We start from the raw sequence: 25,189 nt of genomic DNA, 5'->3' as shown, positions 1-25,189 counted from the left end.
TAATGTTTCCTAAAATATGGGCCCTCAAATATATATTCCATTGGGCCTCTGAAAAAATAGAAACGGCCCTCCATTCAATACATATGTGCGTGCGTGTTTATGTGGGTGTTCATTGCTAATTTCAGTCGGTCGTGTTAAGATGAACATTTGCCACTCGGTGTCCATCAGCCAGCTGCTTCCAATCATCGCGGGATCACTTGACGCGCCGCTGAAGTGCGCATCAAGTGATGCCGCGATGGTTCGGGGGCCCGGAAGGGGCCGAGGGGAACTCAAGGGAGCGCGCGGCTGACGACAGTCGGTCCCCAGCGATGCTGCAGGCAGTCCGCTGACAGCACCCTCTGCCTCGGAGATGAGGATGAGTCCCTGGTCGCGGCGATGGATTTTACGCGTGGTTGTTATTTAGAAGTACTTTTATGCTTCGTTTTCGTTGTGGATCTTCTTGGGACAGGTGGTAAGTTACTTTTTCCGCTATTCTTTATTTTTCGACCTGTTATTTTCCCGAACTTTTCGTATTGATTGCTAACTTTTTTGTGGACAGCACTTGTCCACTACCCCTAACCAATATCTTACTTATTTTGAAATCAGTAGGCTGCAATATTTCATTGTGTTTTATTTCAGTTCCCTTCATTTTACAATCGGTAAGTTTGTGGTTTGATAGCATTGAAATTAATAAGGTGTCGTTTTACAGTTATATCCTTTATTTCGGCCTATGCAAAATGACGTGTTCCATGCCTTTACTGTACACATAATATCTTTAACATTGATATATTATTTCCAAAGGGAAATCTCGGTTTCTTTTCATAATACGCTAGGGTCCACCGTCTTATATTTACACCGCGGCTGCTCGCAGCGGTAATAGGCCGTCGTTCATCAGGGCCTTGCTTTGAATTTCAATTAGCGGAGCGGGATGACATCACTGCTTGTATTGCAGTGACTAAGTGGACGTTTTCTAAAGATATCTATAGCATGAAAAGACATGGGTAACAATAGGGGGTGATCGTGTTTTTCCCTGGGCGGTGGGTGGGCGTGGGAGGTCAGAGGGGAATGGCTGGCTCTGCAATCAAATGGATAAGGCCAGACGCACATACGACTTTACAGGACGCTGTGTGTTATCACCCGCCACACACACGCCATTGGTCAGAGTGTAGATGACATGTCAGGGGGCGCCACATGTACCATTCTACGGCTTGCAGATAGGACCCTAAAAGAGGCTGTGCGTCTCATTTGCATATGAAAGAACCCTTACAAGCTTTGTTTGTGTGTGTGTGTGTGTGTGTGTGTGTGTGTGTGTGTGTGTGTGTGTGTGTGTGTGTGTGTGTGTGTGTGTGTGTGTGTGTGTGTGTGTGTGTGTGTGTGCGCGCGCGTGTGTGCTTCTATGTGCGCGTGTGGTCTGATAGCGTGCATGCATGTGTGTGTGTGTATGTGTGTGCGTGAGTCTGTGTTCAAGTATGTGTGTGCAGGCGTTTCTGTGTGTGTTTCTGTGTGTGAGTTGTCTGCATGCGTACGTGTGTGCGTGCCTGTGTGTGTGTGGTCTATAGGCGTGTGTGTGTGCATGCGTGTTTGTGTGCGCGCGTGTGTGTGTGTGTGTGTGGGATGTGCGGTTTGCCAGAGCTTAGGCAGGCAGCCTGCTTCTGTGTCCTCCCTGGGTTCCAGAAGGACCCATCTGTCTGCAGCAGGCCAGAGTGGAGGTCATCTTGTTTCATTAACATCAATTCCCCCGCTCATTTCTGTGCTTAGCTATTCTGCATACATCCATTAAGATACCCACGTGCCGTACATAGTAGAGTCATGCATAGTGTAAGCTTAGAGCTCATGTCCATTCATGAAACCAAAAACCAGAGTTATATTGGCTTCTAGAGTGTAAACCTTGGAATCCTCTGTCTCACCTTTGAGCTACTGGAATGGCCATATGGTCCGAGCCCTATTGACACTGTAGGGTTCCAGCCCCATGCCCCCCCCACCCCCCTCTGAGTCACTCCTAGAGCAGGATAGTCCAAGTCTAGACGTCTGCACTCGGCTGTTTCAGAGCGCTGCAGCCTCTCTGGGAGATGGACTGACCTTCGTGATGAGGAGGAGGAGGATGAGCAGGATGATGAAGGCTAGGATGTGATTGCCCTCTTCAGGATCTTTAGAGTCTGATTTGCACCCTCGAATCAAACATGGGGTGCTTCGCAAAGAGCGTTGAAAATGAGAAAGGAAATGATTTGGATGGGCTCCTCCCTTATAAAAAAAAAAAGAAACAGAAAGAAAATTAAATTTGCATAATTTCATCATTGAAAACGTATTCATGATTAAAATAAAGCACAAATATGAAACATATTCTCACTCATTTTTGCGGCCCACTCCTGGAGCAGCACGGTTCCGAGCAGAACTCGAGTCGGCCTCTTGTCTTGTGATGTCCTCCTCCTCCACCTCCTCACGCAACGTCCTCAGCCTCTCATCCGATCCATCGGTCCTGTCTGGGAGGGGGCGTCATGGCAACCTGTAGCAACATGCCGTTGTTTGATGGCCCTCTCTGTCGTTATCTCGCTGTGCGTGTTGTTGAGCTGAACAGCCGATTAGGGCTCAGACCGTTACAGACGGTTTCAATTGGGTACCATCTTTCTCTCCCAGTTGTGTTTCCCGTTTTCTAAAAAGATTTTCTGGTCCTTATTTTTTATTAATTTGATGTAATCTGAAGTAAAATCGATCAGATGAAAGTTTGCAACTTTGTTATTATTTAACATTTAAAATAAAAGCTTCATCAAGATATCGCATTTTATAGTTAAGAGTGTACACATGCATTATGTCAGCAGTAGGGTATTTGTATTGAAAGTCTGGACGTCTCTTTGATTTCCCCTTTGAAAGCGATCTGAAACAGCAGCAGTCTGTCAAGGGCCGCTGCTGCTGGAATGAACATCGTCAGTCGGTCGGGGCTCAGCACGAGTGCGCTGAGCCTCTCATTAGCATGGGTGGCGTGCTCCGACTGAAACAAGAGGCAGACCCACAGCCCCGGCCAAGTGGCCTTCACACACACCCCGCTGATCGCTGGAGCCGTGAGCGTAAAGGAATACACCCCCCAAATAACTGACTTCTGTCGACTGCTATCGCCATGGTGATGGATGGAATGCAGATGATGGGATGGAGAATGAGTTACCGGGGGAAACGGTGCCAAGATGCTTTGTGAGGCCCAGTGTCCACCACGACGAGAAGCAGAGAGAAATGCATCAAAGATGAGGACAGGGATTCCTCCCAGACACCATCATCGTACACAGACTGAGCATCTGTTAGAGTTCAACATGAGCAGCCAGACACAGAACCAGAGACAGGTGGAGGTTAAACCAAAAAATACAGAAGGACTTTTGCAGAGAAAACTAAAGACATAAGATATGCTGCAAAAATGTTATTGACTGCCTGGGATTGACTGAAAACTAAGCTCAAAGAAACCAACATACTGACAGGGCAGGGAAGAAAAGCAAAACATGCTGACAGTAAATCACCGTAAAAACAGTTACAACGCAGAAACCAAGCCCAAGGCTATAGGACACACATGTGGAAGGAATACACTGAAACAATGGACCTACTTATCCTAGCTATCTTTCTTGTGTATGGGGAAAGGGTTCACCTAGTGATTGTTAATGCTTGGCACTTGTTTCTATGAACCGACAGCGATATATTGTTGTTTCTCTTACCTCTGATAAATGTACGCTTTGGATAAAAGCGTCTGCTAAATGCCCTAAATGTAAATGTTATGTTCACCCCTTCAGACCCCTTCAAAGATAACTCGATAACTTTGTATCGTTGTGAAGTGAGTAAGCGCGCATTGTCGTCTAACGCAGAACCACGCCCTTATCTGCCCTTAGCCACGCCCCCTGGAAGGCTGCCAATCACAGCGGACCCGTGCTCGTCGGACCCGTGCCAGAACCGCGCGCTGTGCCGTAGCCGCGGTAACGGGTTCGCCTGCTTCTGCGTGCCGGGCTTCCAGGGGCGGCGTTGCCAGATCGACGTCGACGAGTGCGTCTCGGCGCCCTGCCTCAACGGGGCCACCTGCGAGGACCGGGTGGGCCGCTTCACCTGCCGCTGCCCCCCGGGGTTCACAGGTGAGTCACCTGGACCGCACCTGACGTTCACCTGCCCGTCAGTCTCACGAGGCAGGTCTCCGCCCGGAGGCAGAGTTCATCTGGGCTCGTAGTCTGAGCAGTTTAGCGATGTTTGAAGAGTTGTGATTTCCTGATTGATGTTTTAATGATTGCCATCAAATTGATCAAATGTTTCGATTGATTTCCTTCGCGAGAGGTGGTTTCATTTGCAAGAGTCTTCAGAAATGAAGGACTCTTCATTGTCGTTGAAACTGTTTCACAGAAGATGAAAAAACAGTGTGTCAAAGATATTGAGAGCTGACAGAGTAAATCATTTTTGTAAAGCGATTCAGATTCAATTTATGTTTTTTAGTGCTGCAGAGAGTAGTCCCGCGTGTTGAAGTGCACTTTAGACATGCTGTTATTGTACTGTTGTTTTAATAGCACTCTACCCCAGAAGATCACAGCCAGACACATGAAAGACCCCCACTATCACAGAAACACACATCCACACCCACGCACACATACACGGACACACACACACACACACAACCACACACATGAACACACACACACACACACACACGCAACCGCACACACGCACACAAACAGAAACAAACACACTCACACGGACACACTTACAGACACACAAACACACACACACACACACACACACAGACACACACAAACACACACACGCACACGCACACTCTCTGCTGTGTGTGTGGCCCTCCATGATGCAGCCAGACCCCCACCACAGAGGTCCCAGAGAAGGTCTGAAGGACGTGCCCCTCTGCCCCCCCTCCATCTGTTCCTCTTCTTCTGCTGCTTTAAACTCCGCAGGGAGCACCTGCCAGCTGCAGATTGACAAGTGCCAATCACAGCCGTGCCTGAACGGGGGCGGTTGCCATGACACCAACCAAAGCTTCGCGTGCACCTGCCCGCCCGGTTTCCACGGAGACCGCTGCGAGTGCCAGAGTGGGCCGTGCCAGGACGGGGGTCCGTGTTTAGAGGGGTTGAGTGTAGACGGGTGAGTGGACAAGTAGCTATTACTGAGCCGCTCAAGATCCCAACACTCTACATCATCTTATTCTGTTCTCTTTTTGTAAATATGCCCCTTTAAGAGCTAGAAGTAAACAACTGAACCGTTTTTTTTTGTACGTTGTAAATCGGCGTTACAACCGTTTTCTAGGTACGGCTGTGTCTGCAGTGGCGAGAACTGTGAACCGCCTGCGCCGCCATGCAAGTCCGAACCGTGCTTCAACAGCGCCCCCTGTCAGGACAATGGAAGCAACTACACCTGCAAATGCTGGCCAGGTAGTTTAAAATGACAATCCGTCTGCAGTGCACACTCTCCCTCCACTGAAGTACAATGCACTGGCAGTCTTTCATATGTAATGCACACACACACACACACGCACGCACGCGAACACACACACACACACACACACACACACACACACACACACACACACACACACGCGCATACTCACAAATAAATAAATAAATAAAATAAATATAATTCTCATCCCCCCCCCCCCAGGGTTCAGCGGGCCCCAGTGTGAGCGGGACATCGGGGAGTGCTCCAGCGGGCCCTGCCTTCACGGGGGCCGGTGCGTGGAGCGCTCCTGGCAGGCCCTGTACGGCAGCGAGGCCCTGCTGCCGGGCCCCTACAGCCCCCAGACCGCCCAGGGGTTCCTCTGCAGCTGTCCCCCAGGAACCACAGGTACCCCAGGAACCAGGGAGGGGCCCGGGTCTGGACAACTAGTGAGGTCCAGGGGGGGCCGGCTTCAAATGTAGGGGTTCACTTTTGTTGGGTGGGTGGGGGGGCTTGGTTTCAGTTGGGGTTCAGTTCTGTTGGGGGGGGGGGGGGGGTGTGGTCGGCTCACGCACACACCAACAGATGTCACACACGGCGGACACGAAGTCTCAACTGAATTAAGCATTTACTCATCTCAGAGTAGTTTTGAACTGCTGATTTTGTATACATTATTTTTTACAAATTCTTTACATCTCTACAACCTCGGTGACCTCATAGCGTGCTACAGGCGTTACAGGAAGTGTACACAGAGCACCAAGGATGAGTACAGGAAGGTATAGGTGCAGCCGTTTGATTACTAGCACCTGTTTGAGTCGACACCCGTTGTGTACACAGCAGCGTGCGTATTCGTAAAGATCACGCATCGAGCGGCAAAATCATCTTATTCACGGCCTGCCTTGACCTGTAACGACGTAAGAGGACTTTTGTTTAGTTTGGTTTTTACACATACACGTGTGATGTAGATTGTGCGTTACACAAGATTTGTGTACCCCCCCCCACACACACACACACACACTAACACGCACTCCTGCTGTCAAGGTGGCTAAATAGCATTAGCCTAATCCCCCGGATCTGCCCGGTCTGCTGACCGTAACCCCCTCAGTGTGTCAGCCGGCCACAGACAGGCACGCTAGGAACGGGGCTCGTTCTGCTGCTCACACCGCCAGCGAGCGCGTTCTCCACGGGATACACCTTACGGCACGCTGAGCAGAGAGGGTTAGGGTTCATCTAGAGCCGTCCACATCGGCGGTCCAGTTATGGTTCATCTAGAGCCAGACGGAGTGGAGGGGGTTATGGTTCCTCTAGAGACATGCGCAGGGAAGGTGTTACGGTAAACCCAGAGCCCGGCTCAGAGGTCGTGTTATTGTTCACCCAGAGCCACGCTCGGAGTGGTTACGTTATGGTTCATCTAGACTCTGGCTCTGGTATTCTAGAGCCACGCTCGGAGGTCATGTTCCCGTTGATCTAGAGCCACACATGGTGGTGGACCTGGTGGAGGCAGTACCTGCATGATGTGGAGACCCACCTGGTGGGTCTGGGGAGTTCTGCTGCTGGGGACAGGTAAGGTGCCCAGAGACGGAACCTCGATGCGCGTGACGATAGCTAGATAGCTAGCTAGATAGAGTTGTGTTTGTGGTTTAGAAGACTGCGACCCCAAGGCGGTCCTTTGTACCTGGCTTCGTGTATCGCCTTATCCTAGCTATCGTTGTTGTAAACGGGGAATGAGTTAACCTAGCGATTGTTGATTCTCTTGGCGGTCGGTTGTATGTGCATCCTTACTGTACCGACAGTGATATATTGTTGGTTCTCCTGCTTCTGACAAATGGACTTACTGTCAGTCACTTTGGAGGGTTGATGGATCCCTTCTCCTCCAGGCTCCCTGTGCCAGGAGCTGGTGGACGAGTGTGTCAGCGCCCCCTGTCGGCACGGAGGCCGCTGTGAGCCCCGCGCGGGGGGCTACTCGTGCCTCTGCCCCCCGCGGAGCGCGGACGGCGTCCTCTACGGCGGGGCGGACTGCGCCGTGCCGCTGACGGGCTGCGACGGCCACCAGTGCCAGAACGGCGGCGGCTGCTGGCCCCTCCTCCACGACGACGGCCGCACCCACGGCTACTCCTGCTCCTGCCCCCCCGGCCTCACGGGGGCGCTGTGCCAGACCCCCACTGCCTTCTCCTTCCAGCGCAGCGGGCACCTGCGGCTGCAGAGCCCCCCGCCGCCGCCACCGGACGGCCAGGCCTCCTGCAACGTCACCCTGAGCTTCCGCACGGCGCTGCCCGGGGCCGTGCTCTTCCAGCGGGGCGGCGGCGGCGGCGGCCTCCTGCTGGTTCTGGAGCTCCGGAGGGGGCGGCTGCGCCTCACCCTGGGGGAGGGGCCCTCGGTCGGGGCTCAGGAGGAGGAGGAGGAGGAGGACTGGGAGGAGGAGGAAGAGTGGGAGGGAGAGGAGGAGGAGGAAGAGGAGGAGGAGGAGGAGAGCCAGACCCTGGAGCTCGGGCGCGCCGTGGCGGACGGGGAGTGGCACACGGTGGAGGTGCTGCTGAGGAACGGGACCCTGGGCCTGGCGCTGCTGGGGGAGGCGGGGGGCTGCCGGGAGGGGGACTGCCGGGCCTCGGCGGCCCTCCGGAGCTCCCTGTCGGCGCTGCCGTCCCCCCTGGAGAACACCTTCGTGGGGGGGCCGTCGGGTGGTCCCGCGGGCACGGGGCGGCGGCGGCGGCGGCGGCGGCCGGCGTTCGTGGGCTGCATGCGGGACGTGCTGGTGGACGGGCAGGTGGTGGTGCCGGGGGAGTGGCTGGGGGACTCCGCCCTCAACGTGACGGCGGGCTGCAGCCATCGGGACCGCTGCCTGGACGCGCCCTGCCGCCACGGGGGCCGCTGCCTCAACCTGTGGCAGGCCCGGCGCTGCCGCTGCCCCCGGCCGTACCGGGGGCCCGACTGTGGAGAGGGTACGTTCAACACCCCCCCCCCCCCCCCCCCCCCCGGAGAGAGAGACGCCTGATACGCTGAGCGCCCAACACCAGCCAAACAGCACAGAAACAGAGAGAATAGAGTGAGGAATACAGCATAGAAACAGAGAGAATAGAGTGAGGATACAGCATAGAACCAGATAGAATAGAGTGAGGAATACAGCACAGAAACAGATAGAATAGAGTGAGGAATACAGCACAGAAACAGATAGAATAGAGTGAGGAATGCAGCACAGAAACAGATAGAATAGAGTGAGGAATGCAGCACAGAAACAGGTAGAATAGAGTGTGAACACCCAGCGAAAACAGAATAGAGTAAGGTTCGTTCTGAAAAAGAAAAGTTTGGGAAAGGATTGAAACGTGCAGCCAAAGTTCCTTCCGTGTGGAACCCGGATCAGACCACTATCTGATAGTATTGATCGAGCAGGAAGTGGGAGGCCATGGGTCAGTGAGTATCAAGCAGGTTGTTTAACTCTCCTTGGATCATGTGCGACTCAAAGCTGGCAGGAGGGCAAGCGAGGCCAGAGGAAGGAGGAAGGAGAGAGAGCGATAATGAGAGAGTGACAGATCCTCTTATCCAGCTGGATTAGTGATGGGAGAGATTCTGTGGTAGAAGGAGACGGCACATAGTACCCATGTTAGCACACTTTGCTAAACTGTGGAATAGGCGAGAATGTAAAGGAAATAAGGGATTATTGAGGATCACCATTTAGGTTTTCTTGGTATGTAATGCTACCTCAAGCCTCCTGATTCTGTCAGAGAGGATTTGATAACAATGACTTTGCTGGAGAGACATACAACCTACAAACACCCCTTGATCCTCTGGCCAGTGGAGGGAGTGACGATCTGGCAAACAGACGCACACGTAATGTCATTAAACACGCACACACGCATCGTGAGATTACACAACCGAGGCTTTTGGTTATCTCGTTCTGGAACTCCTTATCAACAAATACAAACAAGCGTCTCGTTTCCTCTGTCTCTGGGATCTGTTCTAGTGGAGCTACAGGTGAATGTGCTGATGCTGGAGACAGACACACGCACGCACGCACGCACGCACGCACGCACGCACGCACGCACGCACGCACGCACGCAGGCAGGCAGGCAGGCAGGCACGCAGGCAGGCAGGCAGACAGGCAGGCAGGCAGGCAGGCACGCACGCGCAGGGCAGCTGGCTGATCTCAATGCCTGCAACTTAATCATTCTTTCCTCTCTATATTCACAATCACATTACCTGACGTGTCTAGATTATAGTTAATACGTCCGTTAGGCAGACAGATGCTGTTGAGTTTCTAATTAGATTTTGCTGTTTCTTTCCTGCTAAAACCTATTTCTCTCCGTAAAAAATAATCCTGACATCGTTATTCTATATCACAGAACATCACATGCGTTGACTCCATCTCCTATGGAACAGGGAGGCCGCCATCTTGTTCTCCTCTGTGCATAGCGTTCTGGTCTCTGAAGCTAACCCCCGTCTGCCCCCCCCTCCTCCTCCCCCTACCCCTCCTCTTCCCCCTCCTCCTCCTCTCTCTCCCTCCACCCCCCCTCCTCCTCCTCCTCCTCCCCCTCCTCTTCCCCCTCCCCCCCTCTTCCCCCTCCTCCCCCTCCCCCTCCTCTCTACAGAGCTCGCCCCGGCCCGCTTCGGGGGCGGCGACTCCCTGAGCTACGCCCTCTTCTCCGTCACAGACCCCCTCGGCACGGACCTCGCCGTCTCGCTCTTCCTGCGGACGCGGCGCCCCACGGGGCTCCTGCTGGCCGTCGCCCCCGGCAACGGGAGCGACGGGGGCCCGTACCTGCGCATGTGGCTGGAGGGCGGAAAGGTCAAAGTTCAGGTCGACGGCTCGGAGCGGCTGGAGTCCCGGAGCGCGCTCGGCGACGGGGAGCGCCACTTTGTGAGCGTGGAGGTGGGCGGGGCAAGGGGCGGAGTCACGCTGTTCGTGGGGGAGGAGCAGCAGGGCCACGCTCCCCAGGCGAGGCCCCTGGACGTCCGGGCGGGGGCCCGGGTCTCCGTGGGGGGGCTGCAGGAGGAGGGGCCGGGGCCCGGCTCGTTTAAGGGCTGCGTGCAGGACCTGAGGATCAACGGCCGGAGGCTGCGGTTCTTCAGCCCGGGGGGGGCCCCAGCGAGGTCCTTCCCCCTGGAGGCCACGGTCAACGTGAGCGAGGGATGCACCGGGGACGACGCCTGCCTGGTGAGTGGAGGCTCACAGAGCTCCTGGAGACCCTTCTAGACCAGAGGAACGCCTTCTGAGCTTCCTACCGGAGCTCAGACTGCAGCCCGGTTAGAGCTCCTTAAAACCTTTCTAGACCTGAGAGACGTCTTCTGGAGCTTCGACCTGATGCCCCCTCAGAGATCCCTAAAACCCTTCCAGGTGTTTTAAAAAGCCTTCTGGTGCTTCAACCCGATGCCCTCCCAGAGCTCTGTAGAACCCTTCTAGACCAGAGGAACGCCTTGTGGAGCTTAGACCTGACGCCCTCTCGGAGATCCTGAAAACTCTTCTAGACGTTTTAGAGAGCCAGTGTCTTAGAACATCTTATTCTAGAGACCCTTGTCTCCTTAAACTCCACCCAGATCTATGCTAAAACCCTTCGAGAGCTTTCTTGAAGAAACAATGGCTCTGGTTCAACCCTTGCAGGGAAAACTGTCTTGCAAGGGAAAGACTACGTTCCCTGGGGGGGTGCGGTGCAGTAACGCACCTGATGGACGACGTATGCAGCGCAGTCAAAGGGCGTTCAGGAGGCTAAGTGGTTGTTTGTTTTGTTCACGGCAGCGGGGAGTGTTTAACCCCTGGGGAGCGGGTCCCAAGCTGTTGCCTTTAAACAACACATGTTCAAGCATGCACCTTTCTGGTGGCTGGCCAGGTAGCATGACAGATGGCCGGGGGGGCCGGGGGGTCACTCGGAGGGCTGCCCTCACAGCAGGAGGTCCGCCGGGGCTGCCCCTTCCCCAGTGGCCGTGTCAGAGGTCAGGGGACGGAGCTGGAGTTTTAAAAATCCATGTTTGAGGATAGCAAAATCTTAAATAGATGCAGTTGTACTCTTTTTTTTTATTTGCTATAATTACGGATGATTACTAAGACTCGTAGCTTTAGTGCGGTGGATTCTTTCTTACACCTATTAAAACCTTAAAAACGTCAAACTTTAAGACATTTTCTTTACAAAATCTCCAAAAAAATGAGTGGAATGTCGCGATGATTAAGAATGAGTAGGACAAACCGTAAGATTAGCGCAATGGATTCCTTCTCGCATCTCTATAAACCTTAAAAACGTAACCTGATTTTAAGACCTTTTCTCTGCAATGTCGAGACGCCTCCCCAAATGGTGTCTCTCCTCCATTAACCCTCTGTTTCTCCCCCGTGGCTCCAGGCGAGCCCCTGTCTGAACGGAGGCCAGTGTCTCTCTCTGTGGGACCACTTCACCTGCACCTGCCCCTCCCACACAGCAGGGCGGCGCTGTGAGGAGGTCCGCTGGTGTGAGGCGGCCCCCTGCCCCGCGGGCGCAGTGTGCCACCCCCTCCACCAGGGGTTCGAGTGTAAGTCCTCAGGGGGGGAAGCACCAGCGTTCCCTACGGACGCCCGTCTTCAGGGAGTCAGGCCCTGGGGGATTCGGTCAATCATTCAGCTAAGAAAATGGGAATCAAATAAAGATGGCGTCAATAACACATTTACAAAGTTAATGCGATTTAGGAAAGATTTACGGAATAATTAGGAAAGAATTCAAGGATAAACCTAACAATTGTGAATGCTTGGCGTTTGGTTCAATGAACATCCTGACTGTACCGACAGCGATATATATTCAGAGTATTATGTTTTGATCAAACGTAAAACAGCGTACATAAAAACAGCTCAGGAGTCTTTGAGCCAGAATAAAATGAACAATAAAGAGTTATATAGGGACAATCAAGGAAAGTTATACCTGTGTGGACAGGCTGGTTAGGCAGGCTAGGGCTGTAGTGTAGTGGGCGTGTGGGTGTTTGCCTCCCACCTGGACGCCGATGGTTCTGTCTTGCCCTGTGTAAACATGTGATGCAACAACATCCGTGCTTCCTGTATACAGCCGGACTAAACCTGCTCCTGCCATATGCCCTCCCTCCGGACCCCGGACAGATTAGTCCCTTTAAAACAGAGATTAGGGACGGTTTGCATCGCTGCCTGCCGGGCCACAGAGTGCAAGTCAACCCGGAGATTACCACACCATTCATATTCCACATCACAGTTACATTAAACCTGTGAGGGAGAATCCTGACATTGTGTCCACGCAAGGCCTCCACCCTCAGCCTGCAATGGAACAGGTTAGCATTAGTGTACTTAGACAATGAGGATGGTGTTGCTTACTTTATGTATGGAAATGGAAGAATCTTTCCTTGAGCTTAACTTAGACCCTTATACATTTACGATTAGGGAATTTAGCAGACACTTTTATCAAAAGTGACGTACAATAAGTACATTTGTCAGAAGAAAGAGAAACAACGATATATCTCTGTGGGTACAGTAAGGATGTTCATAGAACCAACTGCCAAGCACTAACCATCACTAGGTTAACCCATTCCCCGTAGACAACACGGATGGATAGGATAAGATGCTAAAAAATGCAAAGTAATATCTTTAAGTGCAAGGGCGTACCACTCCAATAAGTGCGTAGATTAAGTGCCAGGGCGTACCACATACAACAAGTGCATGGGGGTGGAGTTTCTCGTGCTGACGCTTGTGAGTGACTCTCCCCCCCCCCCCACAGGCCTCTCCAACGTGACCCTGCTGAACGACAGCAGCGTCCTGTCCTACCGGGGGCGGGGCCTCCTGTCCCGGGACGTCGCCAGCCTGACCCTGAGCCTGCGCACCCGGCGCCGCCACGCTGCCCTGCTCCACGCCGAGAGAGGCTCCGCCTTCATCACCCTCTCGCTGCAGGACGGGCGGCTCTGCATGGAGCTGCAGAGCCACGCAGGAGGGGGGGAGGAGGAGGGGGAGGAGGGGGAGGAGAAGAAGATGGAGGAGAAGGAGGAGGAAGGGGTGGAGGAGGAGGAGGAGGAGGAGGAAGGGGTCGAGGAGGAGGAGGAGAAGGAGGAGGAGGAGGAGGAGGAGGAGGAGAAGAAGATGGAGGAAGAGAAGGAGGAAGAGAAGGAGGAGGAGAAGGAGGAGCTATCCACGGTCAGCCTGACGAGCCGGCGGCTGGTGAGCGACGGCGAGTGGCACAGCGTGCACCTCTTCATGGCGGCCCCGTGGGCGCGGCGATCCCGCTGGACCCTGGTCCTGGACGAGGACCTGGAGGGGGCCAGCACCTCGGCCGCGCCGGGGGGCGGCAACCTCAACTTCCTGCGGCGGGGCGTGGACATCTTCCTGGGGGGGCTGGGGCCCGGCGTGGGCTGGGGCCTGGTGGGCTGCCTGGGCCCCGTGGAGCTGGGGGGCGTGGCCCTGCCCTACTTCGGCCCCGCCCAGCTGGGGGTCCCGCGGCCGCAGGCCGAGCGCTTCGAGCTGACGTCGGCGCCGCCGGCCCGGGGCGGGTGCGGGGGCGGGGCCGTGTGCGAGCCCGACCCCTGCCTGAACGGGGGCCGGTGCCGGGACCTCTTCGACCTGCACCGCTGCGAGTGCCCCGAGGGCTGGGCCGGCCGCCGCTGCGGCGCGCTCGTCGACACCTGCGCCTCGGGGCCCTGTCTCCACGGCAACTGCAGCGTGGCGGGCCCCGGGTACGCGTGCGCGTGCCACGTGGGCTTCGCCGGGCCGGACTGCGGGGAGGAGGCGGACGTGTGCGAGGGCCACCTGTGCGGCCACGGGGCCACCTGCCTGCACGGCCCCGGACGCTACGCCTGCCTGTGTGCCGAGAACTACACGGGGCCCCTCTGCAAGTAAGGCCCAGCGGGGGGGGGGCAAGGAATACGCCAACATTTTAACTTGTGCGAGTAGATGAATGCGACATCCGACTGAACCAGGATGTTCGTGACGCGCCATTCGTCGATTCTCGCCGCAGGTTTTTCGTGCGGAGAATTTGCCTCCAGACGCGACACTGCGTCGATGACTTCAACTGTTAAGATTGACATTCTAAGCTTAACATCGTGTTTAGTTCTAGGGTTAGATGTCGACGTCAGGCTCCGCCAGGTCCGAAACGGTTAGCTTCTGTGATAGCCGCCGTGGGCGAGAGCGGGTGACGTCATCGCGCTCTGGCTTCGACCGACTGAAAACATACGAAGCGGGTTTAACGTTAAAAACGGTTGATTCTGAAAGAAGTGTAAATGATATCGAAAATCTGTTTGGTGTGTTGATTTGTTAAGTGTTTCGAACAAAGTTTAAACAAAAAACATGTAGCAAGCTGCGACGTCTGAAACGAGTGTCAGCGCCCCCCATCGCACGTGGGAGGGCTGGCTCTACTAGACGACATGCAGCGCGGCAGACTCGAGTAGACGATGCTCTCCACACTTCAATAGGCGCGTTTAAAACATAAGCCAAGTCCTCAAGACCGATGAGACGTGTTGACATTAACAACAGGGTGACGGCGTCAGAAACACCCCTGACACAACCGGGGCAGCGCCTGATTACAGAGACGCCTCGCGTCTTCAAACGCGCGCTGCGCTACACACTTTTCGGTTAAAGTCGCGGAAAAAAACGCCTTTGAAAAGAAAACGCAAACAAAACAGCGAGGGGAGAGAAACACAACCCCGTGGTTCAGCACAGCGGAGAGGGAGAGAGAGAGAGAGAGAGAGAGAGAGAGAGAGAGAGAGAGAGAGAGAGAGAGAGAGAGAGAGAGAGAGAGAGAGAGAGAGAGAGAGAGAGAGAGAGAGAGAGAGAGAGAGAGAGAGAGAGAGAGAGAGAGAGAGAGAGAGAGAGAGAGAGAGAGAGAGAGAGCGTTCAAACCACAAAGCGCCGCTCTGCTCCGTAAGCACTTTCCCACGTCCTCCCGTCAGCTGCCCCGGCGCCTCAGAAGCCAGTGAGACTCTGAGTTCCGCCGTCTGTGGAACAATCGGAGCACTGAAGAACCGGTTCAGAGCAGCTAGTGCCTCTCCCCTCCACCGCCGCCGCCGCCGCCGCGCCGCGGAGCCCCAACGCCGCCGCCTGCCTGTCATCTGCCGTTAGCCTTGTAGCCGCACCGGGGGAATCCCCCTCAACCATTTATGCATCCCCATAAACACACACACACACACACACACACACACACACACACACACACACACACACACACACACACACACACACACATGTTCACTGCTATAGCGCTTTCTTGTGCAGGAAAACACAAAACATTGAGTGCTCTCTCTCCACAAAGGCTACACACACACACACACACACACACACACACACACACACACACACACACACACACACACACACACACACACACACACACACACACACACACACACACACACACACACACACACACACATACACACACACACACAGCTTTTCAGAACCAACTCGCTCAGCAAGCAACTGGATCAATCGCACAGCTCTCCTTTCATTGCCAACATCTTTGCAACAAACAGAGAAGATGTTTTGTTGTTGTTTCGTCTCTTCCCCTGTATCTCAACCTCGCCATCTCTTTTTCTCCCCCATCTCTCGCTCCATCTCCCTCTCCCTCTCTCTCTCTCTTCGCCTCTGTTCCCCTCTAGTGAACGAGTTGAAGAGATACCGTGGTACATTGCTGTCAGAAATATGTAAGTACTTTTGTTTTCGTGTTCCAACTTTGTTCAGTGCTGCGTGTTTGTCTCCCAGTCAGTACACGCATCGCACACTAAACAAAACGCTCTCTGCTCTCAGAGTTAAATAGTTGCCGTTTATTTAAAGCCTGGAACGAAACGCGGTCCATGTCTCGTCTGAGTGTGTGTGTGATGTGATCGTCCCTTCAGCATTAAGAGCAGCCAGAGAATTTTAGAGCCTTTGTTGTAGACACACACACATACACACAAACTTACACATGCACACGTTTGCTCGCACGCATACAAGTACACACACACACACTGAAACGCACACTCAGACACATACACACAAGCACACCTAAACACGTGCACCGACATACATACATGCGCACGCACGCACACTCTCATACACACATGCGCACACACACACACACACACCTTTACCCACCCTTCCCACAGACCTGTATCAAGTCATCTGTATGCGTGCTCGATGCGCACACACACACACACACACACACACACACACACACACACACACACACACACACACACACACACACACACACACACACACACACACACACACACACACACACACACACACACACACACCTTTTCCACCTTCCCTCAGACCTGTATGTAGTCATCTGTATGCATGCTTGATGCCCAGGGGGGGTGTTGTGAATTTGCCATCTGCCAGACGGCCCCCCAAGCTCCCCGTGTCCTTCTGCGGCGACGAGACCCGGAACTACACCTGCTTCAACGGGGGCAACTGCACCGAGCGCCAGCTGTCCTGCGACTGCCGGCCCGGCTTCACGGGACACCGGTGAGACCCCCCCCCCCCCCCCACCCCAACCGCACCCCGCTCGGGACGGCTGACACCGAAGGGGGAGACTGAGAGGAGCGGAGTTGATTTATGTCTTTGGCTCGCAGGGATTCCGAGTTGCTTATTTGCATGTTTGCAAGTCGCGGGATACAGAGGCACTTTGTGGCCCTACTTGAAAAGACGCTAGTCAGCGAGTGTACACAACTTGGTCGGCAGGTTTCACTGGCGAGGGATGGGGTGGAGGCGAAGTAGACCAGGGTTGGAGTTTCACTCCAATTCAGACAAAGTTCCAAGAGTCGCTGAGCTCCATAATTTGTCACCCGTTGAAAATGAACACAAAATCAATGCAATATTTCAAAACTTATCTGGTTATCTAACCATTTAATTACATTCATAAGAGCTGGGTTGACATGGAAATGAATAAGATCAATGAAAAAGGGAAGAAACTAGGGGAACTATAGAGGTTCATTGTGTTGGACCATAAGCTGAATTGAGGAACGGTCTCTCGAGCACCAAAGAACTGACTTTTTTGCTATCTGTATGTCCACAACAAAAATGCTCCAAATGTTCTACTGTGCCTTCATTGAAAGTGTTCCAACCTTCTGAGGCATCGGTTGGTCTGGCAGTGCTACTGAAGCACCCGAACAAGACAGAGACACTGAAACAAAAGCCAGTAAACTCTTAGCAACGTGACCGAAGATAAAAGGCATCTATAAAGCAGAGCAGGGAATCAGGAGAGCACGGTGGGAGAGTTAAAGCACGCCCCGGCCTCCTGCTCTGAACTGGTGCCATCTGGCCCCTTCTGGTGTCTAAGAATAGATCCAGCTTCTGGCTCGTACCACAAGCCCTTAAGTTCTTAGACGGGTGAGGCCTCAGCACCTTATCCCCCTGCACTGGGACCAGTGCTTCCTGGATCAAGGAGGGGGGGGAGAGCAACTGGGAGGGGGGGGGGGGGGAGAGGAGAGATACACTCGTTTTAGTAGGTCGCTCCTCTCTTCTCTACACCAGACTCACTCGAGGGACGTGTGTGTGTGTGTGTGTGTTTGTGTGTGTGTGTGTGTAAGTGTGTGTGTGTGTGTGTGTAAGTGTGTGTGTGTGTGTGTGTGTTCTTTAGTGGTATGATGAAATGCCTCGTGGTTAAATGGTGAATGGACTCTGTGTTTATTCAGCACTCTTCTATCCAGTGGCCTCTCAAAGTGCTGAACAACACTGCCTCACATTCACCCGTTCATGCACACATTCACACACCGACGGCGGAGTCAACCATGCAAGGCGACAGCCAGCTCGTCGGGAGCAGTTAGGGTGAGGCGTCTTTCCCCACGGGGACTGATTAAGTATCCCTCTCTCAGTCTCTGAACAAGTAAAGTGCAAAAAACGTGGTGATGGGACGATGGAGGGAATGAAACTGGGCCACAGTACGAGTCTTTACATATCTCTGTAGGCATTGAATGTACAGAAATCCATGATATAAAAGCCATACAATGGTCTTTCTATCTATCCATCTCTATGCATCTGTCATTATACCTGTTCACATCTAACAATGTCTCTCGCCCACCCTCCTCTGTCTCTCCCCTCTCCTCTCTCTCCTCTCTCCCCCCCCCCCTCCTCTCCCCCCCAGGTGTGAGCAGGAGGTGGACGAGTGTAAGTCCAACCCCTGTCTGAACGGGGGCTACTGCCGCAACCTGATCAACAAGTTTTCGTGCGTGTGCGACATGAGCTTCACGGGCGAGGTGTGCCAGACGGACGTAAGCGACCTTTACTTTTACGTAGCCGTGCTGCTGTGGCAGAACCTCTTCCAGCTGCTCTCCTACCTCATCCTGCGGCTGGACGAGGACGAGCCTGAGGTGGACTGGGGGGCGGAGGAGTGACCCCCCCGGGTCTGGGTCGGGGTCTGGGTGTGTGAGTGTGTGTCTGGTCTGGGTCTGGATGTGTGTATGTGTATGTGTATGTGTCTGTGTATGTGTATGTGTCTGTGTATGTGTCTGTGTATGTGTATGTGTATGTGTCTGTGTATGTGTATGTGTCTGTCCACAGCGTCTGTCTGTCTGTCTGTCTGTCTGTCTGTCTGTCTGTCTGTCTGTCTGTCTGTCTGTCTGTCTGTCTGTCTGTCTGTCTGTCTGTCTGTCTGTCTGTCTGTCTGTCTGTCTGTCTGTCTGTCTGTCTGTCTGTCTGTCTGTCTGTCTGTCTGTCTGTCTGTCTGTCTGTCTGTCTGTCTGTCTGTCTGTCTGTCTGTCTGTGTGTGTGTGTGTGTGTGTGTGTGCGTGCGTGCGTGCGTGCGTGCGTGCGCGCGCGTGTGTGTGTCTGTGGGAGTGTGTGTGTGTGTGTGGGAGTGTGTCTGTGGGAGTGTGACTATGTGCTAAGTTTTAATCCAGATACATAATCGCTAGATCACTTTAAGTGTAAAAACCAAGATAGTGTTTAGTTCAGAGCTGTGACTGTGCCTTAAAATGACTCCTTGTCTTTACCATAGGATGATTAATAATATATTTGTTGGTAATCTATGGAGAGTAATAGGTCATAGCTTCACACGAGTAGAGTAGGAAAGCTGGCTGGGATCTAATATAAGTATACATCTAATGTACATCTACATGTATTACATCTAATGTAAGTATATCTTGCAACGATTACCTCGATATGGAATATATCATTAACGAATGTCAAAAGGCATTCACTTTTGTCAAAAGAGGGAATCTTAAGAAACAATCCTGCACAAATATTCAGTTCCACCTTAAAACACATCCCACTACTACAAAAACCAGAGACCCAGAGCTCCTATCATCCTATGATCACAACAGTTATATAAGTATCATACAATAACCAGCTGATACACATGAACAATTCATGCTATAAAAACACAGCTACAGGAACATAGCACTAGAGAACAAAATCAAATGACAGTTTTGCATTTGCACGGATTAGAAAATGAGTTCTAAGGATGTATTTTATATGTATGCCAAAGGTATGTTCTTTGGTGACAGTGTCACTGTAGTAGGGTAGTAAAGGATTAATTTGTCTTGAGATATCACGTATATAACCTGTTTGTTAGTGAACAGGCTGACATTAGTGTTAACAAAGACCAAACTAAGAGTTGGGATCGGTTGAGGTCACTTTGGGGCTGATTGGCTGATGGTAATGGTAAGTTTGGGCCTTGTGTCTCATGGTCTGACTGTCAGACGATTGTATTTAAGAGCTGAGGACATCTTTACCATGCCTGTGTTTGTTGTGAGGGGTTTGCTTTGACTCTTGCATGTCAATCCATGTCCAAAGAGAGTTAGTGAAAGAAGGGCGTTTGAATGGCGACCCGTTCTTCTTCATTCGTCTTACGCGTCTGTCTGTGATTTCTGTTTGTGTAGCAGTAAGACAGATGTCTCCAGCATGTCATCTGTTTGTATTTGTCTGTCAGTTATCGTGTGTTTCACTTTCATGTCCTCTCATTCATTCTGTCTTCTGCTTAGTGTCCTTGTCTGTATTTCTTGTTTTCGAATAAAACCGAAAAAAACAACAACTTTCTTAGCATCTTTGATCTGTCATCTCGTCTCTGTTGGTCTCCGTTGTCGATCATGATTTGTTTCCCCCACTCCCTCCCGTGTCATGTCATTGCTTCATACTGTTGCGTACCGATTAAAGAATCAACTGACATTCGTCACATGCCAACCAAACAAGAATGATTGAACTACAACGAAGATGTGCCAATTGTCCTTGGGGCAATGTCTGTACGTGTGTGTGTGTATGTGTGTGTGTGTGGCCGTGTATGCGCATGTGTGCGCGTGTGTGTGCCTGTGTTTGTGTGTGTTTGTGCGTGTGCATGTGTGCCAGTGTGTCTGCGTGTGTGTATCCGTGTGTGTGCGTGCATGCGTGTGCGCATGAGTGTGCAGGTGCGTGTACGTGTGCGTGCGCTGGTCCCCGTGTGCGTGTGTGAGCGGCGTGAGCAGCTTCAGGTGGCGTGCGGAGGGCCAAACATAGCAGCTTAATCTCCTTAACAAGACGGAGGGAAGGTGTGACTCCTGGAATAATCCGACGCTCTCTGGCGCACTCAAAGGAGACAAGTTTGGCACCCCTTGATTCAGGCCTTCTGTGCGATCGTCTCAGTGATCGGTGGCTCAAACACTGGGACCAGAGAGAGGGAGGGGGGGGGGGGCAGGAAGTGGTTTGTCAGCGTCTGTGCTGAGGCGGCCATCCTTTGAGGGGCGAGAGCGAGGGAGAGGGAGAGAGAGAGAAAGGAGAGGAGACTTGTGCTTCGCCAGCGGAAAAAGAGAAGGGAAAAAAAGATGGCATCACAGAGCAATCTGCTGCTTCAGCAGAGAACTGGTGGCATTCACATGGGTTTGGGGAATCTTATGAGGGCAGCTTATCCCACACACACAGACACACACACACACACACATAGGTGTCCTGTACCAGCACAAACACAGAGACACACACACCTATACCTGCAGATACGGAAATAGACACAAACACCCATGCACACACACACAGCCCTCCTTCAGATAAGGAGATTGAGCAAACCCTCACACACACACACACACACACACACACACACACACACACACACACACACACACACACACACACACACACACACACACACACACACACACACACACACACACACACACCTCCACGGTACATAATGTACGACAGCAGAGAGGCAAACTCTCTCCGCGGTGGCTGTTGTCTCTGTGTGTGTGTGTGTGTGTGTGTGTGTGTGTGTGTGTGTGTGAGGGGGGTCGGTACCGTAGAGACTGGTTAGCGGGCGGCATCGCTGTCTCCCCGGCGGGGGGTGAGTGATGGTGGGGCCCGGCTGGAGGCTGCGCGGCGAGGATGGTGTCACCGCCGCCCTGACAGCAGCTAGCTCCCACGCTAGCCTGACGGGTAGGCACTCCTTAGCTTCTCTCTCTCCGCGGGAGTCAGAGGAGCGAGATGTGCTGGCGACAGCAGACTGTTTTTCTTCGGTGTCTTTTTTTTTTTTTGCCGCCTTCCTCCATTCTGGGATTTGCCTCCGTCGACTTTTCTGCCCGGGTTTTGTAACTCTTGATCTTTACTTGCTCGTTCCCCGTGTGTTCAACTCAACTAACTTATATATTGCATAGTGTTATAATAAGACCATCTAAAGGCGGGTTTGCGTTACGTGGATGGTTGTGTTGGTTCTGTCCCGCAGCCCAGAGCCTCACCACCGTGACACAGAGCCAACTCGCTGACGTAAGTTACCGTCCCCGTCCCCGACCGACACCGGTGACCGTGACGACCGCCTCCTCGTCCCTACTGAGTCAACGGGGGGGGTTGGGGCGTTGAGATTGTTGCACGCTCAGATCAGCAGTGGGTGATTCTGGGGGGTCGCTGGTGGTCGGGGAGCATTGATGGTGATTGGTGGGTCAGCCGCGGGTGTTGTGGGTCAGACGTGCTTCGGGGTGACCCCTGGCTCTGGGACTACAGGCCCGGTAGTGAAAGTGAGTATCCCCTGCATGGGGCATCGGGCGTTACATCGGGTGTTATGTATGGTGTTACATCAGGTGTTACAACAGGTGTTATGTATGGTGTTACATCAGGTGTTACCTCGGGTGTTAAATCCAGCTGGAAGCATGATGGTGTGAGGCGTGTCGGTAGCGTGTTCTTGCCGTGCCAGTAGCGTGTCCACGGTGGTGACGGAGGTCCTCCTCCCCTCTCAGACGGATTACGCTCCCCGCGGCTCGCGGGTGGCGGCCGTGCTGGCGCCCTGTCTGGTTGTCTTGGCGACCGTGCTGCTGGTGGCGCTGGGCTTGGCGCTGTCCCGGCTCCACGGGCGGCGGCGGCGGCGGGCGGGCGGCGGCCTCACGCCACGGCGCCCGGAGGAGGGCGGGGCTTCTTCTTCTGCGGCGCCGGGAGACGTAGCGCTGCGCACGCTGGCCGCACGGGTGGAGCGGCTGGTGTGACGGAGGCGGAGCCACGGGACGCAGCGCACACCAGTGTGTGTCTGTGTGTCTGTGTGTATGTTTGTGCGTGTGTGTGTGTGTTTCTGCATTTGAATCTATTTGTGTCTGTCTGTGTGTGTGTATTTTTGTGTGTGTGTATGTGTCTGTGTGTGTGTGTGTGTCTGTCTCTGTGTGAGTGTGTGTGTGTGTGTGTGTATTTATGTGTGCGTGTGTGGTTTGTGTGTGTGGAGAGTGACCGAGAGAGAGCGAGGAAGGATAAAAAGCTGCTTATAAATCCTTTGTAAGACCTGTGCCGCTTTAAGACCCTCGGTCGTATGAACCCGTTGACTTCTTCACAGACCGCGACCTTCCTCGTCTGAACATCCCTCTCCCTCCCCCCTTTTTCTCTTCCTCCCCCCTCTTTCTCTCTCTCCCTCCATACCTCTCTTGTATCACTGCCGTTCTCTTCCTCTCTTCCTCCTTCCCTTCATACCTCTCTCCCTCTCTCCCTCCTTTCCTCTCTTCCTCCGTTCCTCTCTCCCCACCCCTCTCTCACTCCCCCTGCCCTTTTTCACCCTCTCTCCCTCCCCTTCTCCACCCTCTCTCTCTCCTCTCCCTCTCCCCCTCCCCCTCACCCCCTCTCCAGCTGACCTCCGGGGCCCTGTCCTCCCCCCTCCTGCTCCCTGTGACCCTGCTCTCGGTGCTCCTGTTCCTGGCTGTGGTCGGCTCCGCCGTGGGCCTGGCCGTGGCCCTCAGCCGGAGGGCCACACACGGGGCCTACAGCCCCAGCCGGCAGGAGAAGGAGGGCTCCCGCGTGGAGATGTGGAACATCACCCAGCCGCCACCCATGGAGAGACTCATCTGAGGAGGGGCCCCAAGCGCGCCCAACGCACACCGCACGACGGGGCCCTCAACAGGATGATTAAGGAGGGGGCCCTCAACATGATGATTAAGGATGGAGCCCTCAACATGATGACGATGAAGGGTGGGGCCCTCAACAATATGATTAATGATGGGGCCCTCAACATGATGGTTAAGGAGGGGGCCCTCAACATGATGATTAAGGAGGGGGCCCTCAACATGATGATTAAGGACGGGGCCCTCAACATGATGATTAAGGAGGGGGCCCTCAACATGATGATTAAGGAGGGGGCCCTCAACATGATGACGATGAAGGGTGTGGCCCTCAACAATATGATTAATGATGGGGCCCTCAACATGATGATTAAGGAGGGGGCCCTCAACATGATGATTAAGGATGGAGTCCTCAACAATATGATTAATGATGGGGCCCTCAACATGATGATTAATGATGGGGCCCTAAACATGATGATTAAGGAGGGGGCCCTCAACATGATGATTAAGGATGGAGCCCTCAACATGATGACGATGAAGGGTGGGGCCCTCAACAATATGATTAATGATGGGGCCCTCAACATGATGATTAAGGAGGGGACCCACAACATGATGATTAAGGATGGAGCCCTCAACATGATGACGATGAAGGGTGGGGCCCTCAACAATATGATTAATGATGGGGCCCTCAACATGATGGTTAAGGAGGGGGCCCTCAACATGATGATCAAGGATGGAGCCCTCAACAATATGATTAAGGAGGGGGCCCTCAACATGATGATTAAGGAGGGGCCCCTCAACATGATGATTAAGGATGGGGCCCTCAACATGATGATTAAGGATGGGGCCCTCAACATGATGATTAAGGAGGGGGCCCTCAACATGATGATTAAGGATGGGGCCCTCAACATGATGATTAAGGATGGGGCCCTCAACATGATGATTAAGGATGGAGCCCTCAACATGATGACGATGAAGGGTGGGGCACTCAAAAATATGATTAATGATGGGGCCCTCAACATGATGGTTAAGGAGGGGGCCCTCAACATGATGATTAAGGATGGAGCCCTCAACAATATGATTAAGGAGGGGGCCCTCAACATGATGATTAAGGAGGGGGCCCTCAACATGATGATTAAGGATGGGGCCCTCAACATGATGATTAAGGATGGGCCCCTCAACATGATTAAGGATGGGCCCCTCAACATGATGATTAAGGATGGGGCCCTCAACATGATGATTAAGGATGGCGCCCCTCAACATGATGATTAAGGATGGGGCCCTCAACAGGATGATTAATGATTGGGCCCTAAACATGATGTTTAAGGACTGGGCCCTCAACACGATAAAGGGTGGGGCCCACTCATCCATGGCCGATTTGGGAACAATTTGAAGTCGGACAGTTCTGCAGCCTCGTCGGAGCGGACTCACGGTGGACCTGTGGTTGAAACGCGTGTTGGGAGTGAAAGACGCAAATCCTTGTCGGAACGATTCCAGATTCAGCCTAACATGTTTGATTTCCTCTGAGCTAGTGTTCGATTGTTCGGGTGGTGTTCGTTGAAACGCACAAATTGGCAGGTGAGTTTTTATCGGCCGATGGAAGGTTTGTATTTGCGACGTAGGAGAAAACCTGGTTGTTTGGTGCGGCGTTAAAACACAGTGG

The 25,189-nt window shown here is 53.3% G+C and overlaps 1 protein-coding gene across 1 annotated transcript; it reads left to right on the top strand.

The window, feature by feature from the left end:
- Positions 1-240: 240 nt before the first annotated feature.
- On the top strand, positions 241-23,584 carry crb1 (crumbs cell polarity complex component 1). Its single transcript, XM_030372246.1, has 15 exons — positions 241-451; positions 3,843-4,079; positions 4,902-5,088; positions 5,251-5,375; positions 5,602-5,784; positions 7,254-7,753; positions 7,811-8,315; positions 9,960-10,525; positions 11,700-11,865; positions 13,068-13,270; positions 13,451-14,172; positions 15,931-15,975; positions 16,658-16,783; positions 18,402-18,528; positions 23,318-23,584. Exons 1-15 carry the CDS (start codon positions 376-378, stop codon positions 23,534-23,536), a joined length of 3,987 nt encoding a protein of 1,328 aa, XP_030228106.1. The 5' UTR covers positions 241-375; the 3' UTR covers positions 23,537-23,584.
- The last annotated feature ends 1,605 nt before the right edge of the window (positions 23,585-25,189 follow it).

This window comes from Gadus morhua, chromosome 12 (assembly GCF_902167405.1).
Source record: "Gadus morhua chromosome 12, gadMor3.0, whole genome shotgun sequence".
In the NCBI taxonomy this organism is placed as follows: domain Eukaryota; kingdom Metazoa; phylum Chordata; class Actinopteri; order Gadiformes; family Gadidae; genus Gadus; species Gadus morhua.
Note: the sequence above shows the minus strand (reverse complement) of the source record. Positions and strands in the feature narration are given on the sequence as shown.